The 12,764-nt window shown below is 42.5% G+C and overlaps 2 protein-coding genes across 2 annotated transcripts; both read left to right on the top strand.

Moving 5' to 3' along the window:
- The first annotated feature begins 6,155 nt into the window (after positions 1-6,155).
- Positions 6,156-9,387, top strand: OTOS (otospiralin). Its single transcript, XM_075098342.1, has 4 exons — positions 6,156-6,211; positions 6,507-6,605; positions 6,945-6,971; positions 9,010-9,387. The coding sequence occupies exons 2-4, from the start codon at positions 6,554-6,556 to the stop codon at positions 9,192-9,194; spliced, it is 264 nt and encodes an 87-aa protein (XP_074954443.1). The 5' UTR covers positions 6,156-6,211; positions 6,507-6,553; the 3' UTR covers positions 9,195-9,387.
- A 378-nt stretch (positions 9,388-9,765) lies between these two features.
- Positions 9,766-11,998, top strand: COPS9 (COP9 signalosome subunit 9). The gene is made up of 3 exons (XM_075099329.1): positions 9,766-9,873; positions 9,981-10,053; positions 11,696-11,998. Exons 1-3 carry the CDS (start codon positions 9,811-9,813, stop codon positions 11,731-11,733), a joined length of 174 nt encoding a protein of 57 aa, XP_074955430.1. The 5' UTR covers positions 9,766-9,810; the 3' UTR covers positions 11,734-11,998.
- The last annotated feature ends 766 nt before the right edge of the window (positions 11,999-12,764 follow it).

Genomic DNA, 12,764 nt, shown 5'->3' with positions numbered 1-12,764 from the left:
TCTGCCCATCCTACTAAAATCTTTACATTGTTAGGTAACAAAATATTTATTGCACTTTTATTTAAAGAACCATCTCTGACAAATGAAAACAATAAACAGCTGCTGATGACTTAATAGCTTAAGTGTAGCTGGGGCTTTCAATTAATCTGAAAAGTGATTTATTGTGAGTATATTTCACAATGGTGGAACTTATTGCTATGCTACATCTAACCATAATGGTAACGGGAAAAATACATCCTCTCTTGAGAGCTGTGAAAGGGCTCAGTGACCAGTTTGTTAGATTCCCTGCTGAGTTCAGTCATCTGTGGTTGTGCTGAATAGCTGAGTTTGGCTATAGCAAGGAACTGACCAATTTTTCAAACAAAAACAAAAAAAAAAGTGCGCCTTGGAAACAAACTTAGGCCTGAGGTGGGTGCAGGAAGGGAGAGGACAAGTCCTGGATGCTCTGCTACCAGAACCTGGGTGCTGCTGCCTCTTTCTCCCTGCAGCAGAACTGCTTGGATGCAAACATTCCTCGTTGCAACACCTTCTGTGGTGCTAAAAGGCATCGCCAGCCTTGCCTCCTGAGAAAACAAGATGTAGGCAACCAAGTGGACTTGCTGGATCTAATATTCCATTTTGCCTATAGCAAAAATAGTTTGAAACCATTAGCAAATTCTAACCCACTTCGGTGGCAGCCTAGATGTGAAGTTCCTATAATTCATGTGAAAATTTGCGGATGGACAGTGGAAAAAATTTATTGGTGTCAGTGGTGGTAGGAAGGGAGAAGTCTGCCTGTATCTGTTCTCTGCTTGTGAAGGAGCAGCTGCTTGACTGGTGAGCAAGTGCAAGCAGCCTTGCATGGATGCTTGAGAAAGCCAGACCTGGTGCTTGGAGCTGGCAGTGCTGACCTGGGAGGGAAAGGGGCAGTGGGGGAGAGCTAGAGCCCCTTGCAGGAGCTGAGGATATCAGGGTGCTCCTGGGGAGAGGCACTGGGACACCTGGCAGGAGCATCTCATTGGGAGCCAAGCTGCACTAGTCCTGCTGCCAGTGGAACTGGTCCCTTGCTTTGGTTTCACTACCTGCTGCTGCATACAGCACTGCCTGCTACCTATGAACATCTGGAAACTCATCTGCATCTACAAATATAACCTTTCTTCAGATAGAGGTTAAAATGATAAGTTGAAATAAATGTGGATGGAAACACTTCGTTCTCAAGTCTGATTTAAGTGTAGAGCTACTCCTCAACTCTATGGTTTGTAAATATGACCTTCACCTTGACAGCTAGTTCTAGTACATGTGAAAGTGGTTCATTTTAACTTGGCTATCTCTAACTGCACCACAGTTATTCTGTTAATTGATTTGTAACTATACCAATCCATCTGTTGTGTCTATCTTCAATTGCTTCCAAGGACTACTATAATCAGTACGATCAACCCAGTTGCTGGCAGGAAAAGTGTCTGTTCACAAGAACTGGAAACACGCAATATTTCAGTAAAACAGTCTGGGTCAGCCTGGGAGCTCACCTGGCCCAGCAGCAGAGACACTTGAGAAGAATAAGACAGAGCAACAGTGTGGTGCTACTTGGTCATGCTCCCAGGCCAGGCTCAGGCACTGTGTCCTTGATGATAATACATTATGATGAGACATGCCACAGCTTAACTGTATTGCAGCCCACTACCTTTCATTTTGAACAAGCCATTGCCAGACTAATTTAATGTTTCTGGTTGAAGTCAAGGTCTCTTCATCCCTTTGCTGGCCTGAAGAGTTCCAGTCTGCTTTAGCTGGTCCTTGACTGTGAGGTCTCCTCACCCCCTCCTCTGTGTCTTGTCTTGTTCTATCCTGCCGTTCCGTGATGGCAAAACCAAAAATGCACGCAATATCCAAAATGGGAGCAACTGTGGCACAATGGCATAGTGATGCCTTGTGTTTTTTTCCCTCTCTTCCTATTTGATTTGCCTTTTTGTCTGTGACTGAGCACTGAACAACATTTTACTAGAACTATCAGTTGTAGCCCCAAACCTAGTTTTTGAGTGGGAATGATCAGATACCATGGGCCTTCAAAGTTGGAGGTATTTCCCCAGATACCTTATTTTACATTTACTTTTTATTGGCCATTTTGTCATTCAGGTGTTTGGTACTGTGAGGTCCTCACCTGATTCTTCCTTGTCTGCCCTGGGCTTTACTACGCTGGGCAACCCAGCATAGCCAGAAAATTTTAGTTTCTGTATTCACAAAAGGGGAAGCAGAGCTCAAAGGAAAGAAAATGAAGCTGTAAATGCCTGAAAGATCTAGAGTAATTCACATCTGTCTGAGCAAAGCACATTCTAGTCACATGAATCTCCATTTGATCCATACTATTTGGGCCAAATTGCTGGAGGAAATAATCAAACATTTGTGTTTCCCAGGGATGGTCTATATATCACTGCAGTTTGTTGTTTCTGATATGCAAAAGTGTTGCAGCCCTACAGAGAACATTTTGCCTGGTCAAGCTGGGACAAAGCACTTCAGATGCAGCTGTAAGTGCTACTTAGTTTTTAAATCAGTTCTTACAGAGCTCTGCATGCATGTGCTTTTGCCTATTGATTAAATAGGAAATATCCTGTTTCTTTAAAATGGAGTGCAGGGTTTTTTTCAGTGCTTGGAGGATTATAGAAATTTTTTTTGTGTGTACTACCAGTCTAATATAGCTATTGAGAAAACAAAGGCATCCATAAACTCACTTTTTTGTATTCCTTCACCTTTGTTTCTAATTAATCAACAATGAGAGCTGAATTGCTCCGCAGGCGTCGGCTCTGAGTAAAACAGCCCATTAGCAATGGGCCCACCGGAAGGCAGGCTTGCAGGGCTGGCAGCTTCAGGACTGTTCCCCATCAGGGAGTAAGTCACACAAAAAACTATGCTGCCCAAACTGCATTCTCCTATTCCCAAGGGAATATCCTCAATGTTCCGATTGCTTTCTGCCTCTGACAGAGCTGACTGATGTATGTGGGATTTTCTGGCTTTGAAAGCCTTCTACAAAAAGTCTGTATTGACTGGATCCTCTTGGGACAGGTGGGTGGGAGAAGGTCACTAGGATCAGCCCCTTCTATAATGTAGCAAAGCTTTCATGAGTCAGTGCCCTTATCTAAAAAACTTTATGCATTCTTTGGAATAAGCTACCTGAGAAACTTGCTGCAAAAACATGACAGTGTTTTGAACTAATAAGCCTTTCTGAAAAAGAGTAAAACAGTGAATTTCTTTCCAAAATTAGTAGAAATTAAAATACTGGACTCTTTCAGCAGCTACTCTGTTAAGTGCTAGAGTATCTACTGAAACATGGTTGCTGCTGAGCCAAATTTGCACTTACGGGCACCACGGCATCTCTAATTACTGCTCAGCAGTGAAGAAGACTGCAGGGCAGCAACTGTTAGTGGAGGGCTTTGCTAACTGATCCATACCAGCACTTGCACTGGGCATTGAGTGTTGTTACTTCAATTGACTGCCTTCTGTGAGGAGTCCAAAAAAAGGAAAGGGGTCCAAGAGCAGAAAGAAAGGAGGATATGGAATGAACGAGCTTGCAGTGTGTTACAAATACTGCAGGTCAGCACACGGTGTGCTTTCTGGTTTGTCACAGATGTGATGCTCTGCTTGGCACACTGAACCCACCATGCGCAGTCCTTTGAGCAACTGGAGCAGTGTTCTCCTGTTTAACATCTTCTGAATTATAATGCTGGATCCAGCTCATCAGTTCTTCTGTAGTCCAATGCTGTGTTTAAGACAGACCCAGTGGGGGGAAGCAGTCATGTACAGCCACAGAAGCCTTGGTAGAAAAGGGATTAAAATTAACATTTAAAGCAACTGTACCTCTTGGCTGTATCCCCTGATATAACTGCTTTAAATGCTAATTCCTATCCTCTTTTTATAATTTCCTAGGCCTCCTTTAGCATGGAAACCCTGAGAATTTATTTCCATCTCCAACTGATGCTTTAGCAAAAAGAAAACTTTGATATGAGTTGAACTGAAAGCCTTCAGGTAGAAGACTGTCACACCTGTGATCCCCCTAGCTCTGGAAGTGGGTAACTCCAAGCTTCAAAAGACAGTAAGAAACTGCAAGGGAGATAGGTGTAAAGGTCTATGTCAGCGTAAGCCTCAACAGTGACATGAATTCTCTTATTCTCTTAAGATCATCCAACGTTGTAGCAGACCACATTGGGATCTGAGTGACTCTGAACCTGATAACCTCTGTGACTTTGTCATCTTCCTACAGCACTCTCAATTCCTCGAGGCGACAGCTGCGGCATGTGGCTGTGTCAGGAATGGCGTTATTTCCCTTTGTCATCTTCTAAAACACATTATCTCACCTCCCACTTGGAACTATACCTCCCCTATCGACTCCCAAAACAAAAACCTACTGATGGATGTGCACAGAAGTAGCTTTATGCTAATTATTTAATTACAGCTAATGACTGTTTTGTGTGTATATTAGCATATGTCACCGCTTCTCATAGTTTATTTGAATATCATATTCAGATTAGGCAGTGAAAGGGGAAAATGCTGTTCGGCTTTGCAGGCAGTGCTGGTGGGTAGACCCGAGTGCATAGCTGCACCAAAGGGCTGCACCAAAGGACTCCACCAAGCAAGAGAAGTGCCTTCTCCCACTGGCAGCTGCCGTAGCCCAGGAGAGTGGGGCAGAAGTGCTGGCATTTTGTGGCTGATATAAGACCTGTCCTGCAGGCCTAGGAAATATTAAACAGGAGGATTAAAGCCTTTAAAAGATGGAACAGGTTCTGCTTTCATAATATTTTTCTTTTCAGCCTCCACAAGAGTTGGCACAGCTTGGTGTGCAACAAAGCATTCTTTTTTTCCCTTGCTCAGAACATCTTTAATTAATTCTTGGCAGAACTATCTAGCTCTGCATGTAAATAGGAATAAACTCCAGCAAAGCTGGCGCCTCCTGCAAGGCCACTCACTTGGGTCTCTCCACTCCAGGACTTTGCGTGAGCGCGCAGACCTTCCCTGCGTGATACTCCTGTAGCAGACAAGTGGATGTGGTAGAGCAAAGGCACCAACGTCAGGACTCACACACAGAGCTAGGAAATGCAGGTGTCTAGAATTGAGATAGATACATGATTTTGTAGACCATAAAGGCAACTGAAAAATCCCAGCCAAGAGGGAGAAGATCAGATCAGCAACTGCATGATCAGATCATCACAGCATGAATGTAAGCAGTAAGCTCTGCACTGATGTTTCAGTAGCTCCTTTCGAGAGCAGAGCCACCTGCAAACAGTTGCCAGTTTTGGCAACATAACCTGAACAGCCACATCTTCTAGGAGCATGGAAATACCCACATCGCCCCATGATTCGCAGAGATCTTTCTGCTACACCTTAGTCCCTGGCCATACCTGCTGCCATCAGGAGTTTTGTGATAAAAGAACATCAATCAAGATGTACACGTTGATTGAATATTCTCCAAACTGTGTCTCATCTCCAGGTTTCTTGAAGTGCTGGATCCATTCAGCAACCTGCACAGATCGGAGCCCAAAGCACATGCTTGGCATTGGGAATCTTTCCAGGAAATCAGCATAATGTGAAAGTGCATTTCAACGCACCTTATTGACCCCCTTTGAAGGCCTCAGTACCTGCACCATCACCATGGCTGAGGTCATTGGGGACCTACTTCTCTGCTTAATGTAAGCCAATTGATTTCAGTGGGCACTCGGAGCTCACATACACTTCAAGATCTCGATTTTAAGGATCCCAAGTAAGAACATAAATCAGTGTCAAGTGTTCGTGGGTTTTGTGACGCAGCTGGAAAGGGAATTCAATATCCTCTTAGCAGTTTGCTCAAATAACATATCTTAAAGTCTATTTTTCTGAAGGGCTAGAAAAAAATCAAGAGGGCAGCAAAGGCAGTAATTGCTGAATTTGTTTCTGGAATTTCTCCCTCTGTCTTCAAAATACAGAAGCATTATTGCCAAAGTTCCTGATTCCTTTGCTGAAACTGTCCACCGTATCTTCCATGGACAGTGCTGAAATATAATGCAAACATTATGCAGTTAAAAAACCTCTATGTGAAGGCAACAAAATCAGATTGGTGTATTAACTTAGTGACGTTTACCTCCATTTCCCCCCACCCTTCTTTAAACAGCGCTGCTATTTTATGGCAGAAGAAATCCTTTTGGAATTTTGTAGCTGGCTTGGAGCTACAGACCTCTACTACTGCAAGAAGAAGAAAAGGGGGGGGAGAGAGGTAATTTCTAAAGCGAAATTAAATTATCCACAAAATAAAATATTTCCAAAGACACTTAATTTCATGTCAGTTCAGTTGCCTTTTGGATTTATGCCACCGAAATATAAAATATCAGTACATACTTCAGGACTCTGGTTCTTTTAATACTCCGTGTTGCAGTTCAGAAATTGTAAGGAAATGTAATTGGATCTTGTTATGCCTAAATTAATAAACAATCTGTTTTGGAACATATTTGTCTAATAAAAGAAGAAATAATAGACTTTCCATAATTATTAATCTCTTGTAATAACCCCAGCAGTACGGATTATTTTTCGGAAGCACGTGCAGTATCTTGCAGAAAAGATGACATTTATTAGCACACTTTTCTTCTGTATGCTGATGAAGATCCTAACAGGTAAGATTACTGCTGAATTTATTCTCATTTATTTTTTCAAGCATCCAGAAATATTTTGTTACTAATACAGCATCTTCTATTTAGTGTCAGATATCGTTCATGTATTAATCACAGCTGCTCTGGCTGTTAGTTAAGGGTATTTGGTTTGTAGCACTGAGTGACTGCAAACAGGGAATTCCTTATTCAGCTGCTCAAGAAATAAAAAACATTTGGCTGTACAGAGGGTCTTCTGAGTGCATTAAAGAACTTGTCAGCTTCTGGCTACACAGCAAACTTTTTATTAACTGAAAGTCATTCTGTGCGGGAGCTGGTACTGATGAGTTTCCTCTTTATCTACAGATGCCCGATCAATCCAGGATGGAGATGGTAATTTTTAATGCTTTTCTTTCCTTTGTATCACTAACAATTAGAAGAGATATTTGTAACTCCCAGACCTGACCCCCAGCAGCAATTTTGTCAGGAACGCTTACTAACCTCAGTGGGTTGTGGAAGTGCTTTCATCTAGTTCAGATGGAGGAAGAAGAGTGAATTTTTAGAAAATTCTTTAAAATTGATTAAAAGCTGACATACTAATGTCTAATAATAGAGCTTAAAGGTTAAAATTTACAAATTGCCACAAATCCAATTAATGTTGGAATAAATCCCTTAGAACAGCTACCCTGTGGTTCATGTCACTTTGTGTGATTAGCCTGTTGGATTAGTATTTGCCTTTGATTAAAAAAACGTTCAACAACCTAATGATGTTTACACTGGCTTACTAATGATTATATTAGTTAACCCCTCTGGTGCTTTCAGACAGAATTCTTTCTGAAAATGAAATTGCATAGAAGTATCTGCAATACAAGGTACGGCTTTGCTGGTGTACATCTTGGTTAGTATAACTAGCAGTATAGCCAGCAGCATCCCAAGTGCACAGATACAAATATGCAGGGAGAGTATTATAACAGATATGGAAAGTAGAAATACATATATGGAATAAAAGCTAATATGATTACTTTTAATTCAAAACATTTTTCCCTATGCTCCATTGTATCTCCTTTTGTCTCTAAAATACTTTGAAAGCATCACCTGTATTTTCATAAGTGTAAGGGCACTATTGTATTTGTGCACAGAAAGTATTTCTGTGGCAACCTCTTAGACAGTCAGTAGAACATGTGTCAATCTAAAAATAAAACAGTGTTTAGGCAATATCCTGTTGCTGTCATAACCAACAGTTATGGTTTTCTTTCACACTGGGCCAAACAGCAAAGTGAATTTAAGGTCAGCTGGTATAAACACTGAATTCTACTCTGCAGACAGCATTTGGCTGGTTCATTTGATTTGTTATATGCCATCTGTGTCTGTGCGCTGCAAACTTTACTCTGTAAAATTAAGCTCTGACAATAGGATTGTTGAAGGCTCTTAATTCCCACTAAAGACCCTGGTCCCAAGCTGAGCCTGGTGAGCGGAATGGCTCCCACTTATTTAAATAGGCTTTAAATGAAATAACAATACCAGGTTTTTTAACTTTGCTGCACAGAAAGACATTTGTAACTATGTGGTCTCAGCAAGTGTTTACATTTTATACATGCTTCTGTGTTTGCCCAGATTTGGGCCCAAGGGTGGTCAGCTCCTGCATTTTCAGAATTGCTTTTGCTTGCCTGCTGAATTAGAAATCTTGTTTCGAGGAGTACCTCATGTTTTCTCAGATATTCCTAGAGCAGGCAGAAATGTCTTCCAAGTTGCAATGCTTTCCTCCTCCATTTCCTCAGCCTGTTTCCTATGGACTGCTGAGGAGAAGCACGACTCTGCAGTCCCAGGCAATGCTGGGGCAGCAACAGACCCAGTCCCCAGGAGCCCCGGGGCAGATGTTGCAACCTTGGTTGCTGCTGTACTCAGCCAGGCTGCCTTTGAGCTGAGATGGTGGGGGAACAACTGCCTGGCTCTTTTTCCTGGCAGAGCAGGCAGCTGCAGGGGCACAGCATAGATATTGGCACCTTATTCCTTATGTTTTTATATTGGGCAGAGGAAATGACATGGAGGAGAAATGGGGTAATATGACTTTAACCTGTAACTGTTCCTTGCTTTTAAATACTCATCTGCCTTGTAGACATTAAAGCAGCCTTAGGAATTCCTGAACTGTCCCAAATGCTGATGGTGTCCCTTCATTCTTGCTCTCTGTCTCATCCCATCCCATCCTTCCTGGTGCAGCTGGAGCAGAGGGCACTGGCTCCATCAGGTGAACAGCCATCTTCTGTGGAGCAGGGCACAGAGGGCTCAATGGCTCTGCCTGCCTCTGTCCTGCCAGAGGAGACCACAAGCCCCCAAGAGGACATAGAGCCCCAAACCATGTTGGCTCGCAGGACCAAGATTTCAACAAAAATTCTTCATATTATAGTAATCTGCATATTTATTTTTTTTTAAGATGTCTACCAGAGATCTGCAGCCTTGCCGTACTGGCCCTTCTCATCCAACGATTTCTGGTCCTATGTGGAGTATTTCCGAACCCTGGGAGCCTACAACAGGATTGAAGAAATGGCCAGAACCTTCTTTGCCCAGTTCCCTTCTGGGAGTCACCTTGGCTATCATGTCCCCAACCACGAGCACTAACTGCTTCGCTCATTTTTGCTAAAGCTGGTGAAAAGATGTTTAAGCAAATACATGGCTGCGCAAATGCACCTGAACTGCCCTGCAGCCACTTATTGATACTCATAGCAGTCACACATAGTATTTCATGCTTTAAATCAATCTTTTCTTTTTTACAATTTATGTTGTGCGAAATCAATAAACTCCTTGATTCTGTTGTGCGGTTTTTGGAGTTTTTTCACACATAATGCTTGCAGCCTTGACTAAGGAAATGGATCAGTATGTGTTCAGCTGTTAAATACCAGTCCACCCAGTCTGGCGGCTGGAAGGACCACCAGTATAATTCACAGCCACGTCCCTTGCAGGGTAACTGCTCTCACCCACCAGCGCCTTAACTGGCCCGGCGCCATTTTCCTGCCTTCAGGCCCGGCCCGGCAGTTGCCGTGGCGAGGAGGGCGGGGTGAGCAAAATGGTGGAGAACTCCTCGCCATGGCAATGGCGGGACCCGCCCCCAAGGCGACCAGAGAGAGGCGAGTCCGCCGACCGCGCAGAGCGGCACCCCGCCGGCCGGCCCGGTAGCGGAAGTAGGTGGCCGGAAACGGCGGAGCGCAGGGAGGGGGGGAGCGGAGGTGCCGCTGCCATGAAGCCGGCGGTGGATGAGATGTTTCCTGAGGGAGCCGGTCCGTATGTGGACCTCGATGAGGTGAGGGGGCGTTAGGGGGGCTCCTAGGCCGGGTGGGTGGTGGCTGGGCTGTGCCGTGCCGTGCCGTCCGGCCGCGGCCCGGCGGCGCTCAGCGCCTGCTTTCCCAGGCAGGGGGAAGCACGGGGCTGCTGATGGACCTGGCCGCCAATGAGAAAGCCGTGCACGCCGACTTCTTCAACGGTAAGAGCCGTCGCGTCCCGGGGGCGGGGGTGTAGGAGGTGGGAGCGCCGTGGGAGCGCCGTGGGCCCGCCGGGTACCCGCTTCAGGAACGGAAGGCTGTCAAAACAAGCCGCGCTGTGTTTCTTTCTAATCTCACGTCGTCGGTGCCTGGTAGTCACTAAAGTTCTCACTAACCACGCTTCTAGTAAGAGCGCTTAGCGTTTAGTGATGCGGGTGGGAGCGATACAGTGCCTGTGTTCCTCCTCTCGCGGACGTTTTGGGGGGTTTAGCCTCTTAATCGCTACAAGGAGAAATGCCTTGATCTGTTTGCGTAACAAATAGCTTATATTAAACGTACAAATACATATAGAACCGTGGACAGGCCTTTACAAATTGTCTTTGGTTGTTACTACTTTATAGATAATTCTTTAATCTCTTAAGGTATGCATGTTTAGGTATTCAAAGCAAAATAAAACTTTCGTTTTTATATGCTTTCTGCATTTGAAAGTCACATCTGTGCACATAAGTATATACAGCTGCTTTTAGAGAGAACAGCTATGCATCTGGCCATTGAGGGGTAGAATATACAACACCCTACTAAGGTGGAGGTTTTTTATGCTTCTTAAGAAATATATTTAGACATGTCAACAGTGAATTTCAGATATGATATTAAATCTGGTTGCTGTGGGGATGTGGATCTCTCAAACTGGTATTCATTCTGAAGTAAAGTAGGTTTCTTGTGTTACTCAAGACCTAGAATACAGGAGAAAAAGGAGGTTCTGCCATGATACACTCTCAACAGTTGTGAGGGACCCAGCTTTTTGTCAGAGCTAGCATTTTCAGGGCTAAGTATTTCTATAAAGTTCTACTGCTTAGTTTGGTATTATATTGAATTGGTAGTTTAGGAACGAGTATTAATCCTCAGTTTGGCACTTATAAGTATGGCACTTACATGTTCCTTCTGTAAGAATAAAGACTTGGTTTCAGTTATGTTGTTAGTTTATGCTCAATATACAAAGACGAAACAAAACCAAGTAGTTACGAGTAGTTCCCAAAGATGGCTAGAACAGCTTTGATTAGCGGGACACATTTCACTTGTCTGAGAGAGAAAAGTTATTAGCACCTTCATGGCAATGAAATGTTTTTTAAGGAAGGGATTTTTTATCAGCAAATCACAAATGCGAATGTCAACCTGCAAAATTTGTAAGCATGTGCTTGAATACTATGACTGAAAGCCAGAATTCTGCAGCAGCGTCTACATCTGAGACTGGCTGTATGCATAAAGCTAGTACTTGTTTAGCTCTGTAGTCTAGGAATCATGTTTGATCCACTCTGAATGTGATGGCTACTTAATCCATGTATAAAAGCCCCTCCTTTGAAGCTTTACATTGCTTTAACAAATTTAGTTGCAAAGCTTGTATTGAACAAGTTTAATTTGTGTGTGGTAGAGCACATATATTTGGGTCTGCCTTTCTTTCCCCTTTCTCTCTTGCCACCCTGATATTACACTTATAGTAACTGATGGTACAGTAACTCATTCACTAATTCATCCTCATTTCTGTATTTAATCCAAATAATTAAAAACTGTACATGTGGAATTTGTGTATATATAACAGTTTAAACTTTTAAGGTTAATTTTACCTTATCTTATTTTTCTGACTAGATTTTGAAGATCTCTTTGATGATGATGACATCCAGTGAACTTAGTTGTCCAGCTATGCAGTGCTGAGATGTGGATTTTTCTCTAGGATCACCTGTGGTGTCCATTATTTATTAAAATAATCAAAACAGGAAAATCACAGAGGGGGAGAAACCTGCATAAGCTGCTTGGGGAATATGAAAACCAGATGGTAAAAGATAACTAAGGAGGGAATTGTGGACTGTTATTTCTAGGAAGCTGTGTTTAGATTTTTCTTAAAATTTTACTTGCTGATGTGCTCATTCAATAAAATACTAACAAAAACTCTCTCTGGGATATTCTTTGAAAGCAGATATTGCTGTCTTCTGAGGTGCCTTAGAGAATGATTTTTTAATTAAAACAGTCACTGTTACTTTTGGATATTATATAAAGATACACAACGGGGCATAATGCTGCTTAGAAAAGTTTTGTTCATCCCACAGTGTTGCATTATCTAGGGCTAAGGTGATTGATGTTAATGAATAGTCTAACTCTCCTTTGCCAGTCGCTCTAAGAAGAGTGTGCCTCTTCCCCTGTTTCATGAGAGATATTCAGCTACCATCAATACTTAGCTTTTAATCTAGGAAGCACAGGAATAAAAAGCAGCAATTTTATCTTGATATTTTATGCAAAGAAACATTCTTCGTCCTGGGTCATGGAAGTGCTTGAGTTTAAAAATGTAGTTTCAATCTTGAAATTGTGCTGTGTAGAAAGAAAATAATTTTAGGATTCTTTTCTCCTGCAGCAGGTAATCTAATTATTCATACTTGTATGTACAGGGTATATGATTCAGTCTGTTAGATACTAATTGAGATTTTGACACAGGTTTTCAGAACACTTTTAGAAATGTTTGATTTTGCATCCTTCAGTGACCAAAGTGAATCTTTGAATGAAAGGAACAGGTGAGTTTTTAGAATATTATTTCAGAGTCAAGAATTTAGTCCTGTCTAATCTTAAGTGCAGTCTGTATTTCATACATTGATCACAAAAACAATACTGTGACTGATCTTCTTCTAAAGACTTTACACTACTTAAATTTTGCCTGTAGTGAAAC

Source organism: Phalacrocorax aristotelis, chromosome 7 (genome assembly GCF_949628215.1).
Source record: "Phalacrocorax aristotelis chromosome 7, bGulAri2.1, whole genome shotgun sequence".
NCBI lineage: Eukaryota > Metazoa > Chordata > Aves > Suliformes > Phalacrocoracidae > Phalacrocorax > Phalacrocorax aristotelis.
The sequence above is the reverse complement of the archived record's forward strand: the minus strand, read 5'-3'. Positions and strand labels throughout refer to the sequence as shown.

What these genes read in the sequence shown, in the direction of transcription:
- OTOS (XM_075098342.1), top strand. Translation starts at nt 6,554, where the DNA reads ATGACATTTATTAGCACACTTTTCTTCTGTATGCTGATGAAGATCCTA. An exon ending in GCTGATGAAGATCCTAACAG is followed by an intron (nt 6,606 to 6,944) that starts GTAAGATTACTG and finishes CTTTATCTACAG; the next exon opens with ATGCCCGATCAATCCAGGAT. An exon ending in ATCAATCCAGGATGGAGATG is followed by an intron (nt 6,972 to 9,009) that starts GTAATTTTTAAT and finishes TTTTTTTTTAAG; the next exon opens with ATGTCTACCAGAGATCTGCA.
- COPS9 (XM_075099329.1), top strand. Translation starts at nt 9,811, where the DNA reads ATGAAGCCGGCGGTGGATGAGATGTTTCCTGAGGGAGCCGGTCCGTAT. An exon ending in CGTATGTGGACCTCGATGAG is followed by an intron (nt 9,874 to 9,980) that starts GTGAGGGGGCGT and finishes CTGCTTTCCCAG; the next exon opens with GCAGGGGGAAGCACGGGGCT. An exon ending in GCACGCCGACTTCTTCAACG is followed by an intron (nt 10,054 to 11,695) that starts GTAAGAGCCGTC and finishes TTTTCTGACTAG; the next exon opens with ATTTTGAAGATCTCTTTGAT.